Source organism: Hetaerina americana, unplaced genomic scaffold, assembly GCF_022747635.1.
Source record: "Hetaerina americana unplaced genomic scaffold, ioHetAmer1.1.p SCAF_11, whole genome shotgun sequence".
Lineage (NCBI taxonomy): Eukaryota > Metazoa > Arthropoda > Insecta > Odonata > Calopterygidae > Hetaerina > Hetaerina americana.
The window spans coordinates 31,194,147-31,209,395 of record NW_027286181.1 but is presented as its reverse complement, the minus strand read 5'-3'; the positions used below and the strand labels follow the sequence as shown (position 1 = coordinate 31,209,395).

General features: G+C 38.4%; 1 protein-coding gene and 3 non-coding genes across 4 annotated transcripts in view; 2 read left to right on the top strand and 2 right to left on the bottom strand.

Moving 5' to 3' along the window:
* The window catches only part of LOC139701116 (ionotropic receptor 25a-like), a 44,472-nt gene that overhangs the window by 792 nt on the left and 28,431 nt on the right, over positions 1-15,249 (top strand). The window contains exons 2-8 of the mRNA XM_071599692.1: positions 6,764-6,979; positions 7,751-7,917; positions 8,051-8,287; positions 9,741-9,923; positions 11,680-11,946; positions 13,801-13,995; positions 14,712-14,811. Coding sequence (XP_071455793.1) covers positions 6,764-6,979; positions 7,751-7,917; positions 8,051-8,287; positions 9,741-9,923; positions 11,680-11,946; positions 13,801-13,995; positions 14,712-14,811 — 1,365 coding nt within the window. The remainder of the gene's footprint in view (positions 1-6,763; positions 6,980-7,750; positions 7,918-8,050; positions 8,288-9,740; positions 9,924-11,679; positions 11,947-13,800; positions 13,996-14,711; positions 14,812-15,249) is intronic.
* TRNAD-GUC (transfer RNA aspartic acid (anticodon GUC)) lies at positions 36-107 on the top strand. The gene has a single exon. It is a non-coding gene; the product is annotated as a tRNA-Asp (tRNA).
* TRNAD-GUC (transfer RNA aspartic acid (anticodon GUC)) lies at positions 2,192-2,263 on the bottom strand. Its single transcript has one exon. It is a non-coding gene; the product is annotated as a tRNA-Asp (tRNA).
* On the bottom strand, positions 8,974-9,045 carry TRNAD-AUC (transfer RNA aspartic acid (anticodon AUC)). The gene has a single exon. It is a non-coding gene; the product is annotated as a tRNA-Asp (tRNA).

Genomic DNA, 15,249 nt, shown 5'->3' with positions numbered 1-15,249 from the left:
ATTATCAGTGTTTGCTTCTAACAATTTCTTCAACATCCTCGGTAGTATAGTGGTCAGTATCCCCGCCTGTCACGCGGGAGACCGGGGTTCGATTCCCCGCCGGGGAGAATTTTTTTGTGGTGGCAGAATAGGAGACGTTTTATTCAACATGAAATACCTTTCAGCATTCTACCATTTCGAAACTTTTGATATATGCAATCTACATCTACGTGGATATTTTTAATTGAGAAACTTTGTTATTCATTGGTGTAATACTATTTTGTTTAATATTTAGGTAACCTTAGAATTAACCACCGATTGGATTTCGGTTGTCATTCTAACCCAATTCTAAAAATCCACCAAATAACGTTTTACCAGACAAACACAAAATTATTTCTATAAAATATTTCATTAAAAAGGCAAACGCATAGGTAGTATTTTTTCTTGCTTACGTTAATTGAACCCCAGTCTACCGCGTGACAGACGGGGGATACTGATAACTATACCATCTTGGAAATCGATAAACCCTAAGAAACTATTAATAATTTGCTATCGACATAGTAGAGATTTATTCCCTGCATATTACACCCATCATTTGTATATTCATTGGAAAATTCACTGTGTTATTACAATATATTACTACATAAATTGTTAATGGGTAATAAGGGGAAAGATTTCAAAGGTCGTAATGGGAAGGAGAATGTAAAAGATGGAAAGTAATGGGAATTTTTTACATCAAACAGCTCTTTATATCTTGCTTTATCAGCAATCTATTATATTTCCATACTTTCCGCTCTCATTGCATATTTTGCATAATTTTCTCTCGCAAAATTCACTATGAAAATATTTACCGTCATTATGACAGGGAAAATATTTATAAGGTTCCTATAAAAAGTATCGGGAACATTTTTTTCCTGACGTGACTGTAGTTGTAAGCTCGGTAGAGGAGAGTCTGACCTTCAACGCGGGCCAAGCGCTAATAGCCTGCGAGTGTTCGTTCAGGCTAGATCGCTTTTTAAGGGAACCCCTGTCGAGGAACTCGGTGCAAGCGAAAAATGCAACGAACGATTAAACAGCGACACGCCATCAAATTTTGTGTCGGACTGGGGAAATCGGGTATCGAGACGGGCATGACTCGCCAAGTGCTCAAGGTTGAAAGTACATCACTGCAGTTTTGAAGTGGCATAAGCTCTTCAAATATGGCAGATAGAGGTTGGAGGTAGAGCCCCGCGCTGGACGGTCGTCGATGTCAAGAACTGACGAGAACGTGCAACATGTGCGAGAATTGTTGAATTTAGACCGTCGTTAAAGTGTACGCATGATCGCAGACCGTATTGGCATCGATGAGATAACAGTACACACCATTATTACTGAAAATTTGGCGATGCGAAAGATCTGCGCTAAACTCGTGCCGAAGGTCTTGACAGACGGTAAAAAGCAGATACGACTGTCTGCTTGCGAGGACCTTCTTCGACGACATCGCGACGATTCCCCAACCCCCTAACAGTCCCGACTTGGCACCAGCAGACTATTTACTATTCCCATATATGGAATCCTTCATCAAAGGACACCACAATGGGACCCTAAGTGATGTTAAAGAAGCTTGCACGCTTGCCTTTAATGATCCTCCGGAATTCGCCTACCAGGGGGTCTTCGAGTTCTGGAAAAGTCGCTGCCAAAAGTGTATCAAGGGATATACTTTGAAGAATGTTGAGGTATAGTAGCACTATCTGAAGCAAATCTATTTTTCTAAACTTTTCCCGGTACCTTTTGAACAAAACTTGTAAAATCTATGTTTACATTCGTATAACACCTTTCATTTTATTTCTAAATTGCATTTCAATTTTGAATTAATTCACACGTTTAGGTCAGAACCAATTCCACTGAGCTATAGCTGTCATTTCCGTGCAACGGAAAATTCACCAATGAGCGCGTTTATAATTCCTAAAGGATTTGCGAAATATTTTTTCTTTTGATAGATTTCGGTTCATACTTCATAATCTTTATTGCTAAACAGTTTTGGATTACATAGTAGTGGTGCATTCTGTGGCAACAGCCTAAAAATCGAGCCAAGCAAATGGCAACGGCGGATTTGATGTCAAGTTGCATTAAAATAGCAAGCGCATACGGTATCATTAATTCGAATGATTATACGTACGTTGATAAATCTGAGTTGATGTGAATAAAAACTTTGCTATTACTTTAAAAAATTCTCCCCGGCGGGGAATCGAACCCCGGTCTCCCGCGTGACAGGCGGGGATACTGACCACTATACTACCGAGGAGTGGTGAACTTATGCCTAATTAGTGTTAAAGATTTTATATCATCATTGAATGTGAGATCTTTTTGCATTTATTGCATGAGAGTCATTCACACATTTCTTGTAAAATTGACAGCGACGATTTTTACTCTGCACATCTGGAAATATGTAAAAATAAAGCGTGATAGTTCGCTACGTTTTTCTATCAGTATTGTACTTCATCTTTGAGCTCGTATTCACTGCACTCGTTGCATAAGTATCATTCACATTTATCTCGCAAAATAAAGTTAAGGTTTTTACCCATGTATGGGAAAATGTTTAAAATACCAACAAGTTTACTCCTACATTGAATTTCTATTGCTCCCACGTGAATATTTTTCTTGTTCATTTATTTTTTCTCTAATTTACTAAAAATCACAGCCTTAATTTCCATAATGAGTTAATTTTTCAAAAATTATCTTTAACGGCAACAAGTTTACAAAGTCAGAAACTTTCAGCTCTTGAGCAAAAGTTAATCTTCAGGAAAGCCTCAATTTAGATGTAAACGGAAATCTTTAATAAATAAGTCTGTACGTTTATATTAAGACTCTTTGCGGATCATTATACGAGTGAAGGCAAACCTCTGAGCATCTGGAAGTACATGTAAGCAAGGAGTCAGCTGCCGTCCCTAGTCCGAAAATCACACCCTCTTGACCTCATGTGAATCCTTTCAGTGTCATGTCAATAAACCATCATCCACACTGGCTCGACTGCCCGATGTAAATTTGCTGAACGAGTTCGAGGTAGATTTACGGCTATTTTAAAGGACTAATTTTACAAGAACTCTCGGAGACACTATAATCCTGCCTCAAGATACACCTACATACTACCTTGATCAAAACGTTCCCGGAGTAACCACCGTGTGGCGCTCCCATCGTTCCGATTTGAGTTCTGTTTTTTTTGTTAAATTGGTACATCTGTTGTTGATATTCCCTTTAAATCTTAGTGTCATAACTTGACATTTGCAAAAGTTACGTAGCCAAGAGTACATCTATCTCTGTGTGTGTTGGCGATTTTTTACAATTGCAGAAATGGATTTAAATTTGCAACAACGAACTTGTATTAAATTTTGCGTAAAAAACGGATTTAGTGGCGCACGGACGTTGGAAATGTTGGAAAAGTGTTTCGGCAACGATTCTCTAAAAAAAACGGTCGTTTACCAGTGGCACGAGCGGTTCAGAAGTGGTCGTGAGTCAATCGAAGATGATGAACGCAGTGGCAGACCATCGACATCGAAAGTCGGTGAAAAAAATTGATAAAGTAAAAGAAATGTTGGTCAATAACCGCAAATTAACCATCAGAGAAATAGCGGAGGACTTGAACATTGCCTATGGATCCGCCCAAGACATTGTGGTTAATGATTTGGGTTTCCGTCGTGTAGCAGCAAAGTTGGTGCCAACTCAAGACCTCAATTTCATGCAAAAAAGAGACCGTGTTGACGTCGCAAAAGACATGATTTGCGAGGCTGAATCCGATCCCACATTCATCAAAAGGATCATTACTGGAGACGAGACGTGGGTTTATGAGTACGACACGCAATCCAGACATCAGGCAAGTGAATGGCGTTCACCAAATGAGCCGAGACCAAAAAAACCACGTCGTTTTCAGTCAAAAAAGAAGGCAATGCTGACGGTTTTCATGGATTACAACGGTGTAGTGCATCATGAATTTTTGCCAGAAGGCCAGACAGTAAACAAAGAGTATTATTTGGGCGTTATGAGACGTTTGAGTGAAGCAATTCGCCGAAAGAGACCAGAAATGTGGGCAGAAAACTCGTGGATTTTGCACCATGATAACGCACCGTCGCACAGTGCTATCATTATTCGTAATTTTTTGACGAAAAATGCAACAAATACCATCCAACAGCCACCGAATTCACCTGATTTGGCTCCCTGTGACTTCTTTCTGTTCAATCGAGTTAAAAACCATTACGGGGAACGCGTTTTAGCAGCCGAGAGGAAGTAATGGAAAAATCGCAGGAAGCACTGATGGACATACCGAAAACCGAATATAAAAAATGTTTCGAGGATTGGATCAAGCGCTGGCATAAGTGTGTTGCAGTCGATGGGGATTACTTTGAAGGGGACAATATAGATTTAGATGAATAAACTTGTATTTTTAATTTTCTGAATAAATTCCGGGAAATTTTTGATCAAGGTAGTATATATCTATACGTATCTAGTCCAGAGCACACAAGCCGCCGCAAAGGTGTTTGTCCGGGTGCGATAAGACACCGGCCAAACGTGCGTAAATATTAATCATTACACACAGTGCACATACATGACTGAATATATGTATTAGACAATTATCAATTTTATTGAATATTTTTGGTGAACTCAGATAATAATACCGGATTTCAACGAACAATTGATTTCTAAATATAAAATAAACGTACCTACGGTCTTGAAGCAATGAAAACGGGATAGCCGAGACCGTAAACTTGATTGCGTGTTTTCTTAGCGTGTTATTCAGGTATACGCGGGTCACTGTTTCTTAAACACACCCAAGTAACCTAGTGTGTGTTCCCTGTCCCACCCCTTACTTGTAACTTTGTTTTTTCCCCCACCTCCTTCCAACTTTGTGCCAATCAAGTTTACGGCCATCCCGTTTTCAGTACATTTGATTACTCTTATTCATAGAATTGTTAAGTAATAAGCTAGTAATCTTTCTTCTCCACCCTAAAAGTTTTACTATAGCCTAAATACATACAGGGCGTGAAGGGAAATAAATGTACTTGAAAAATATTGGTGCTATAAATTTTCTACAATAGTATTTTGAACTTTTGACATCCACAGTTCAAATGATGTGTGATTTTAATTCAAAATTTTATGGTTAAAACAGAGACCAATTGCTATTAATCTAGGTATTCCTTATTATCTGTCACTATATTGTAGAATTAATGAAATGAAAATACATAATTTTTTCATCTAAAATTTTCTTGTGAATTTATGACTAATATTTTACCGATATACAAATGCTAACTAAACAAGCTGGACTAATTTGTTAACAAAATTTAAAGTTCATTATTGATAAACAATATTTCTTATGCCACCTTAAAAAAATATCCTCGTCGGGGAAACGAACCCCGGTCTCCACGTGTCAGGCGAGAGCTGACCACTGTACTACCGAGGTTGATAAAGTTAACATTAGGCAAGAAGGTTATGATGCCTTCTCCCTTCTATTACGACTTTGAGCATCCTTTCAACACCTTTCAATTTAATCCTCCGCCCAAATTTTCTACCACCTTCGGATTTCCCCGATAACTTCCTTTGTTCGCCCACCATACTTTCTACTTAGTCTTTCTTCCTCCCTGTCCCGCTTATTATCTGCATTCTTGTCGATACCCACCACTCAAAAGTCTTCAATCCATGCTCATAATTTTCAACTTGGCTTTCCTAAGATATTTCAAGTAGAAAAATTAAATAGGCAGATTGTACCTTTCCCAAAATACTTCAATTCACTCATAATCATGCGAATAAAAAAGGAAGTTTATCGGTCCCACATAGTCCTTTGGAAGACCTAGAAGAAATCCATCCAGGATAACTCGTACGACATACGGCTATTTGGAAAATCCAGGAAAATCAGTGAACGCTGGAGATGTTCATTGCTTCTATATGGGAGAAATTATAAAAATAAAAACTGTTAATTTATAATGAAAACTGTCAATTTTAATTTACGACGATGAAATAATCTTTGGGCGAAAAAAAATATTTTTTGACAATAGAATTGGAGGCTCGGTGATATTTCTGTCAGAAAAATATTTTTTCCTTAATACAAATTCATAAGGAAGATTTTTAAAATGTGAAAACGAATTCAGGTGTGCGTGCTACAGAATACCAGCATAGGTCGCTGAGCTATTTTCAAATACATGTAGTTCTGTCAGCCCTTGTGTGAATACAGATTATTTTGATGGTTAAATAATTAATAACTACTTTGCAGTAGGGGTTCTATTGAATCCTCTGGAGAATTTCGGTGGTCGACTATGTTTTCCTTAAAGAGGGAGGACTGCTGGGAAGATTTCCGAGGAAAACTTCCCTGACTTTCCTTAATTCTACAAAATTCTTTAAGACAAGCTACGTGTATTTTCTTTATAATTCCGTAAAAAAGGAAGCTTGCTTTACGGGAAGCTTTGAACATTTCATAGAATTTATTCTTTGGAATTACTTATATTCTACGGAATATTTTAGCAGGGAATCACAAAGACCACTAGCCTAAGGACGGAAATTGCACAAGTGAAAAAGCGGTAGGAATCGCGACAGAGGGGAAATGCAAGTATTATCCAAGTGTATCAATGTATAAAATGAAAAATTACAGCAACGGTAAGATAAGTAATATAATCTTCAAATTGGCCTAGTATAAAACACGGAATCATTACTGTTTCGATTACTTTTACTCTGTAATCGCATCACAAAAGAGCATTAACTCAGTCGTAACCTCATTAAAAATAGCAATGAAAAAGAATTATATTATTTTTCTCCCTACTAGTGTCCCGTGAACTGATGAAGTCCAATGAATCCAAGGTGTCTGCCGTGATTGACTTCACGTGGACGAGTTGGAGCAGAGGGCGGAAGGCTGCTATTTCCGCGGGAGTGCCCTACGTGAGGGTGGAGGCCGTGATGGCCTCGTTTCTAAGGGCGACCGAAGCGGTGATTGCCAAGAAGGAAGCGTCAGACGCGGCCATGATTTTTGCCAGCGAAGAGGGTAGAGTTGGAGTGCGATTAATTAACCATTTATAAATGTCACCCTCACTCAGGTATCGTTTTACGGCCACCAAATATTTTGTATCATGTAAATGATGAGTCTGTGCATAAATCGAGAGGCACCTTAAACACCTGAGCAGTCAGAGACATATACAGGTTACCTATCCCTCCAATCTACTACTGTTTCTGGAATTCATTCATTAACTATACCAAAATCACTACATCGATCGCTATCTCGAGACAAACACACGCATGAATTCGATGGTTTCAGGCTCTACTTTGTGAAAATTCATGATCACTGAATAATTAAACTTGGTATTTTAAGTAGTGTAATAAAGTTTTGTGAATAAATACTTCATCATTCAGTGAAACACGCTTGTCCCTGGCTTTAACTACGCCTCTATCAATTATTGACCTCAATACTATGATGGCATCAAGCTTGCCTCTCCGCTTCCTGGACTCAAACTGATAATCACCTGAAAATAATAATTGGCCTTCCTATTCCCTCTTTCTGATTATCCTAAGACTATTAATTTTAAAAGCAATGTGAATTTCATCAAATGAAACCATGTATGCATTAAGTGGACACGCATTTATCAGTGTATTTGTACGTGTATTGTATATATGAGTAAATATGTATTCATATTTATGTCTAAACTCATAATAATGCATAAGCTATCGGTTCCTAACACATCGTAAAACATCTTGCCACACACCCTTAAGCGGTTTTGCCCAGATATACATAGATGAACAATTATTTCCTACTTTGCAGAAGTGGATGAAGCTGTTTTCATCATGCTGGGAAGATCACTCCTAAGGGTTCTCGTGCTTAGCGGATTGGGAGGAGATACGATGGGAAAACTTCTTCGCATGCGACCAACCCCATCTTATTTCGTTATCTTCTCCGACTCGATTAAATTGATGCAACTCTTCAGAGAGGTGAGAATTCAAATCAATGGTAAACCTAAACAGTATCTAACGGTTGAGTCAGCCTCACGTTTTGTGAATGGCACCCATTTATAAAAAAACGTGCACTCAAACATAACCAATCCCATGCTCTATCGTCGGTCAGGCGATTGTTGGGGGCCTGGTAACACTGGACGACCGCTGGATCTTGGCTGTCAGGGACTTCCGCCACCCACTCCTCAACGTGACGAGCCGCCAATTCATGACGCTGTCGCCCTCGACAGACTCTTGCTGTGCCTTCCTTCCTGAGGGCGAGTGTGGCAGCGGGGTGTGCAGAGATGGGGGCGACTGGGCGGGCGGGGCGGGGAGCGGAGGCACCGGAAGGTCCGGTTGCAGATCCGACGTAAGTAAGCCCAAAATGCCCAAATCCGAATACCTATTAATGCCAAAACTGTTGTGTAACCAGTGTGCGCGCGCATATATTCAACATCACTAAAGTAAGATCATCTGAAAATTTCAATATGGCAATTCTGAATCACGTTTTATAGACAGTAAATAATTAAGGAGGTTCGTTCTTTGCCAAAAATTAATTTGCTACTATATGATAACATTCTGAAAAACTAATTCCCCTATTATTCTCATTATTATGGCATGACGTATTAACATAAACTTTCCATGTAGAATGGTATTATTTTTCAATGTAATGGCAGCATTTCTCTGGCCAAAATGAACGACTCTGTCAATGGTGGTCCCATCTGAAAATATGCAAACCACTTGTTAAGTTTTTTCACCTTTATAAAATTCTTCCAATTAAAAAAATAAATTAAACCACGTACGCATTTTGTAAAACAAATAAGATCTCAAGTTTTATTTGTTTTTCTAAAATTGGCATGTGGGTGGTTGGCATTACTGTCTATCGTTTTACTTTTTGAAAAACATACCCCAACGTCCTCGCTATTTTTTTATTTTTACACCTGAAAATAATTAATTTACCATTGGCTCTTCACCACCTATCGAAACGTCTAAATGGTTCGACTGACATTGTAGAATTTAATAACAAAATTTTACCTTCTGATACCACAAAAATATCTCCCCGGCGGGGAATCGAACCCCGGTCTCCCGCGTGATAGGCGGGGATACTGACCACTATACTACCGAGGAATTCATGTATGTTCAGGATGCTAATCAATATTTTGTGACACTAATTATTCCTTATCTCAGTTGAATGAGATCTATATTTATTTTACATGTTGCATATTTGTCATTGCTTTCGCAAATTCACTGTAAGATTTTTAACCCGCAATTATTATTATTGGCAATCTACCATTTTAAGGTAGGTTTGGAATGCGACCAACTACCATTTTGATTCCTACACTGCATTGCTATTGTTTGCAAAATGTTTTTTTTCATTCTTATCTTAAACTGTAACAATTTTAGTGCACTCGTAAAGAGATTTTGTCTTTTGTGGTGAAGTACGGCAATATTTTTCCGGAATATTTTAAGTATTTTTGAATGAGGGAAAGTCATAAATGATACTGTTTGGAATGTTTTTCAAATTATGATTTTTTAAATGATAAAATGCCCTTCTTTCATAATAAAACTCCCGTAAAACTTTGGCCTCGTACACGCCAGCCTGACCTCTTCATAAACATTCAGAGTATACTCACATCCTTACACTTCTTGTGCGATACCTGGTTTCTACCCACAACCGTTTCATCTCATGATCGATGCCTAACTACACTCATCCTGTGTCTTATATCTCCTAAATCAATCCCTTGAATCATACAGTATATGTATGTAATCACTCTCTTCAAAGTCCTTATCATAATCATAATTTTCCTTCCGACCTTTCTCAGATAGAATCCCTTTTTGCGGAGCGTGTGTCGGAATTAGTGGCTGGATCGGCCGCCGCACTAGCTGTCACCTCCCGAGTCTCCTCGTCGTCCGCTTCGGACTCCGCGCTGTCTGACGACCCTGAGTGCCAGGAGAACTGCACTACTTCCCTGTCGCCCCGAGACTTCTATGCGGCAGTGGGAAGGGTAATGGAAATAAAAATAAGATCCCCATCTTCGGAGAAAAGAGAAAAATCGGTATCTTCTTCTTAGCTTTAGGATTTGCAGTCCGTTTTCCAATAATGATTTCGGATGATGATTTTCATCTTTTGAAAAAGTTTCCTTTCTCTGTTGGAGAGATTATATTCTGTTTTTATATTTTCGTACTAGCCCTCGCGTCAATTATCAATTCCCTGCATTTTAACGTTGTTTCTCATTCATTACCCATTCAGTATAACGTCTTTCCTTGCATCAATTCTTAGTATTTTCAATGCGTTTGTATTCAATAAACGTTTTGTTGTCGTGTTTTAGCTCTGCCTATACTGCAATGCACAATTACTGGAAAAATTACTATTTTATAGATTCATACCCTACTATCAACTATTACACCCATATTTTCCCATATGAGGCCCATGGGGCAACCTGATATTCTAAGTGGACTATGTGTTTGTGTTTCAACTTCACCGTATATGTGAAGTCGTCGTGAGGTCGGCCTTGCCTCAAAACAATCCTGTGCCTTGAACATTGATTCTAGTCCCTGCATGAAATGTGGTTGAATTGATTAGTGACAAAAAGGGTTGTAAAATTTCAGAATTACATGAATCATCTTAAATGCATCGGCCAATACGTGGACATGATCCTAAGAGTGTGTGTACCTAAATTTTAGAAAAAACTGCCCGTCAGAAATAAAGTTGGACCCACTATTCACTTTTCCGTGGATTTTAAATCAAATTTATGATTTCGTTCTCTTGCATTTCAGACGAAATAACCCAAGTGTAATACGATTTTCAAAGTTTACAAAAAAATATAATCCATAAAACTAATAATTTTAACGCTTTACCACGCTCAAATTCCATTCTAATTGCCTGAACAACAACTATAATCCATTACCATACGTGTATGTATATACTTAACTTTTGTTTGAACAATTTAGATTGCTTGATTTCTGATCCACTACTGGTATTATTTTGGATTTAAATACAAACTCATTGCATGAAAAAAAATACATTATTGTATTAAAACGTGTACCCTATAAAGTTTTAAATTTTAAAAATTGTAAAAAATACATGAGGATTTGAAGAGTTCCCGTCATAGAGGTATTGCGCGGACCTTAAATCCCTTGCATTCCATCGAAATCAATTAAAAAATATCTGCTTAATCTTTTATCTATTTATTATAATTTTATTTTAAATTTTTAGCCCTCTTATGCTGCTGTCTTTTTCGGCATCTAATATCACTAACATCTTTCAGATTATATGAAATATGTGCCTACACTTACTCCTTTTTATATTCTTACGTAAACATTTTTCTCTTTTTAACTCATTGGCGACCGAATTTCAGTATCTCCTCAATTCACTATTGTTAGAATATTTCAAGGTAAAAATACAACGATTAATAATTAATTATGTTATTTTTGCACACCTTTCACCTACCCTTTCTTACAAAATATACTAAGGACTGTTTTCAGGCAAACATATTAATTTTACGCTGAACATTAATTTGTGATGTCCAAACCGGTTGGAAAAATAAGAACTGGACAGAATATCACAAAGTGATTACGAATAATTACCAAAAATGACTGGTAATCTAAACCTTCGCATCTGGTTCGCGGGGAAGGAAGAGGGAAACTGTGAACCCCTAGCAGCTGACGTAAATATATACTATTATATTTACACTAACACACACTCGAGCACCTTCACTTCTGACCATTTAACATTGAATCCCCCAATTCCTCCGTATCAAGATGGCGGCCTCCTCGACAATAGTAGGAGTATCCGAGGTGCCAGCTGAAATCTGGGACAACTCGTCCGCATCAGCCCTCTGCCTCTTCCCGCGTTTCACCGTCGACGTGCAACTCTTCAACGGCATGACATCTTCGCCCAACAAAGTCGCCACGTGGCAGGCCGACGGCGCCGCGGCCCTCGGTCCCTGGGGAGATTCCGGCCTCATGGTCGAAAAACGAGCAAACCTGCCACCGCAGAGGTCGTACCTGCGAATGGGGATCGTTGAGGTCAGTCTGCGCCGAAGAATGAGTATTATAAAAGTGTTTAAATGTTAAACCTCTTGAATAAATCAACTTAAAACCATAATACACCCCTCTCCAATCGTACTTTGGCGGTTTGGGGTATATTACATGTATGCAGACGTCAAAATAATAATCAACACGACTCAGTTCCAGACATGATTTTTAAGACCAATTAATTTTACTCTCTCTAAGGCAACCCTAAGTTGAAATTGTAGTCTCAGTACATTAGCAAGAATGCTTATTATTAAAAATTGATACACAGTTTAGTTACGTGATGATTATAGTTTCTAATCCTATGAACTTGATCAATTATGATTGATTATAGTTTAATGATCTTATTTAATTAAATTAGCGATCCTATTTTTAATCAATAGTTGTAGATCCTATAGCAAATTTCTAAAGGCACAAGGAAGTAACCATGAGTAGCCCAATGGGTGTGAGAGTAAAGACATGATACCATATTATATGTACACTTTAACCTTAGTAAACCACCGCACAGAATAAGGAATCGATGTCAAGGGAAAGGTTAGACCAAGTTTGAACTGGTAAGCAAGGGCTTTAACTTGAAAAATCTGAGTTGAGAAAACGATGTTTCCTTTCCGATTTTGACTACGCTTAGGTCAACGCAAGACCTTTTCTCAATGAGACGGCTACAAAGGTGTCTGACCACATTGGCCGTTGATGGGCGTTTAAAGTGATGGTGCCACATTGGAAGGTAGCTGTAAACGATCTTAATAATTTAGCCCAGGAAATCATGGTGGAACCAAACATTCAAATCAGAAGAGTTTGGAACATTTCCGGCAATATTTGGCGAGATATCGAAACCAACGTCTTGTTCCAATTAGAGGTCTATGCCACTTCAGAGTCAATGAAGGAGCTCTTCCAGGCGATTCGGCAGTCCGGAGACTTGCAGAAAATAGGTATCCATATTCTGGAAGACATAGGGCAATCACGTAAATTTCAAGGTACACTTACCACGCTACATTCACCATTTAGAGTGTTCAACACTGGCCCTCTAATCGCTTCTCCAAAGAGTGTTGTCGTATATCCGCCAGTCATAAAACGATATCTGCATGACACTCAAAACAGAATATAACAAATTAAAGTCTCCAGGTATATTCCCAGTTTTTATTTGTTTAATCAACAAAGATTAATCATCCTATTACACTCGTATACAGGAGACCACTCACCTCATCCGACACCTTGATTATGGCAGACAGTGCCAGAGTCACGGTTGGTAAAATAAATGAACTATGAAAATTTACCTAGTAGTTTTAACTTATCAAATTGAACGTGAAAAGACTTAAACAGGGTAACGCCAGCTACCATTTCTCACAGTAATTTTTCATTTAAAAATATACATCACCCTGAAGACCCTATAAATTATAGTATGTGATTGTCTGTACTTTATACGAGCTGGCGGAGTTCGTGATTTTGCATATAGCGCTGAAGTATTAACAGGATGACTTGGGTTCGATTTCTGGGGACGCTTCTGGACACCGTCAGCTTCATGCAAACGGTGATTTTTCTGATACCAGATCTTTCTGGGAAACCATCGGCGGCACAGGGAAATTAACTGGTCCCCCTATCTTGATATGTGCATTTTACACACAGTTTGGCTTGGCACTGGGTGAACTCTACCATTACCTATCAAACCAACCAACGGGTTGATAACTGTAGCACTTACTACTCTCAGTTGATTCGGCCGGAAAGTTAAGCTAAAATTTAGCCATTCCAGGTATCTGGCAATAATACACACATAAGGGGCGACTCGAATACTGTACATTAAAACGGTAACATCAACGATGGAATAGAAGCTAACGTATCATTATCCAACAGATGATACCTTGGGCGTATTGGGAGGACGACCCAGTCGGAGGTGGAAAGTGGACTGGATACTGTGTTGATTTACTGAAGGCCCTGGCAGAGCGATTGGATGTGGACTACGAGTTGATCGCCTACAGGGACGGCAACTTCGGCGAACGACAGGCTGACGGGACCTGGGACGGAGCCATCGGAGATCTATCGAGGGGAGTAAGTCGGGAATGTTGTTTATAATATTAATCGGTTTTATGCCTTGTTGAGAGTTATTTACGAGAGTCTAAGCATAATAAAATTTTAAGTAAAAGTTAATATTTATTTTGAGCAATATAACTGATTCTAATAACTTTATATTCATGCGCTCTCACTACACACTAACCACTAAAACAGAGTACCAAATCTTTCCAGAAATGACCTTTGAAGGTCATATGTTATTCATAGTGGCGATCAATATTATTATCCCTCCTTACTCTCTCTAGATATTAGCGTTGGTGAGTCTCAAGGCTGATGTGATGAATTTCGAAAAAAAGTCTGTTCTAAGATAAAATACCGTTAAAAGTGTCTGAAGTCATAATGGCATGCGAGATAAAAATGTAAAAAAAATAACGATCAATAAGTTTCAATATGTGCCTTGTTATGAACATTAATCCTTCCTTCAGAATAGTATACTAAAATAAATGGATTAGTCATGCTTGAAAATTAAGTAACTAGGAGTCAAACTTAATTGAATTTAGTGAGTGCAAACGTACAGATTGCAGCCGGAGTTATTAAAAAATGTTAACAGGTACTAATTATCGTTTATATTTTTTACTTTGGTGTTTATGCACTCTGGTACACTAGATTTAAAGGCATCACCTTAGGAGTCGTTTCATAGGATATCTGAGTTCAACAATTTCTATTTTTTTTCTTCACTCGCTCACGATTTCAAGGAAACGGACATTCTGGTGGCTTCAACGGTGATGACGTCGGAGAGAGAAGAGGTGATCGATTTCGTGGCTCCATACTTCGAGTTGACTGGGATATCCATAGGTTAGTTAATAGTTCCTTACACATCGGCTCCAGTTAGGTTACTCACTCATATTTATGCGAAAAGTACTGGAGGGTGGTCGCGAGAAATTTACTATAGCTGCGGTTACTTCAAATTTCATATACTCCTTTTCCTTCCGTAGGGACTAGAGGACATTTGTATTTTTTTAACGGGGACAAATATATGCAATGTATTGGCATTGAGTTGTCAAATTTAACTTTAGTTCATTTATTTCTATCTTCATAGGAGGGAAAGAAGTTAGGTTTGCTGGACGGAATGAAGGGAGGCAGGGAGTATGCGTCATATTTTTAAATCATGCTTTTTTACAACTTTTATTTCGCCTTACATGACGCGTTTATCCGAGGAGCAGAATGCCCTCTTAATCAGTAAAAGTATTTAACATGAAGTGAAGACCCTGAATTAACTATGAAAATTATTCC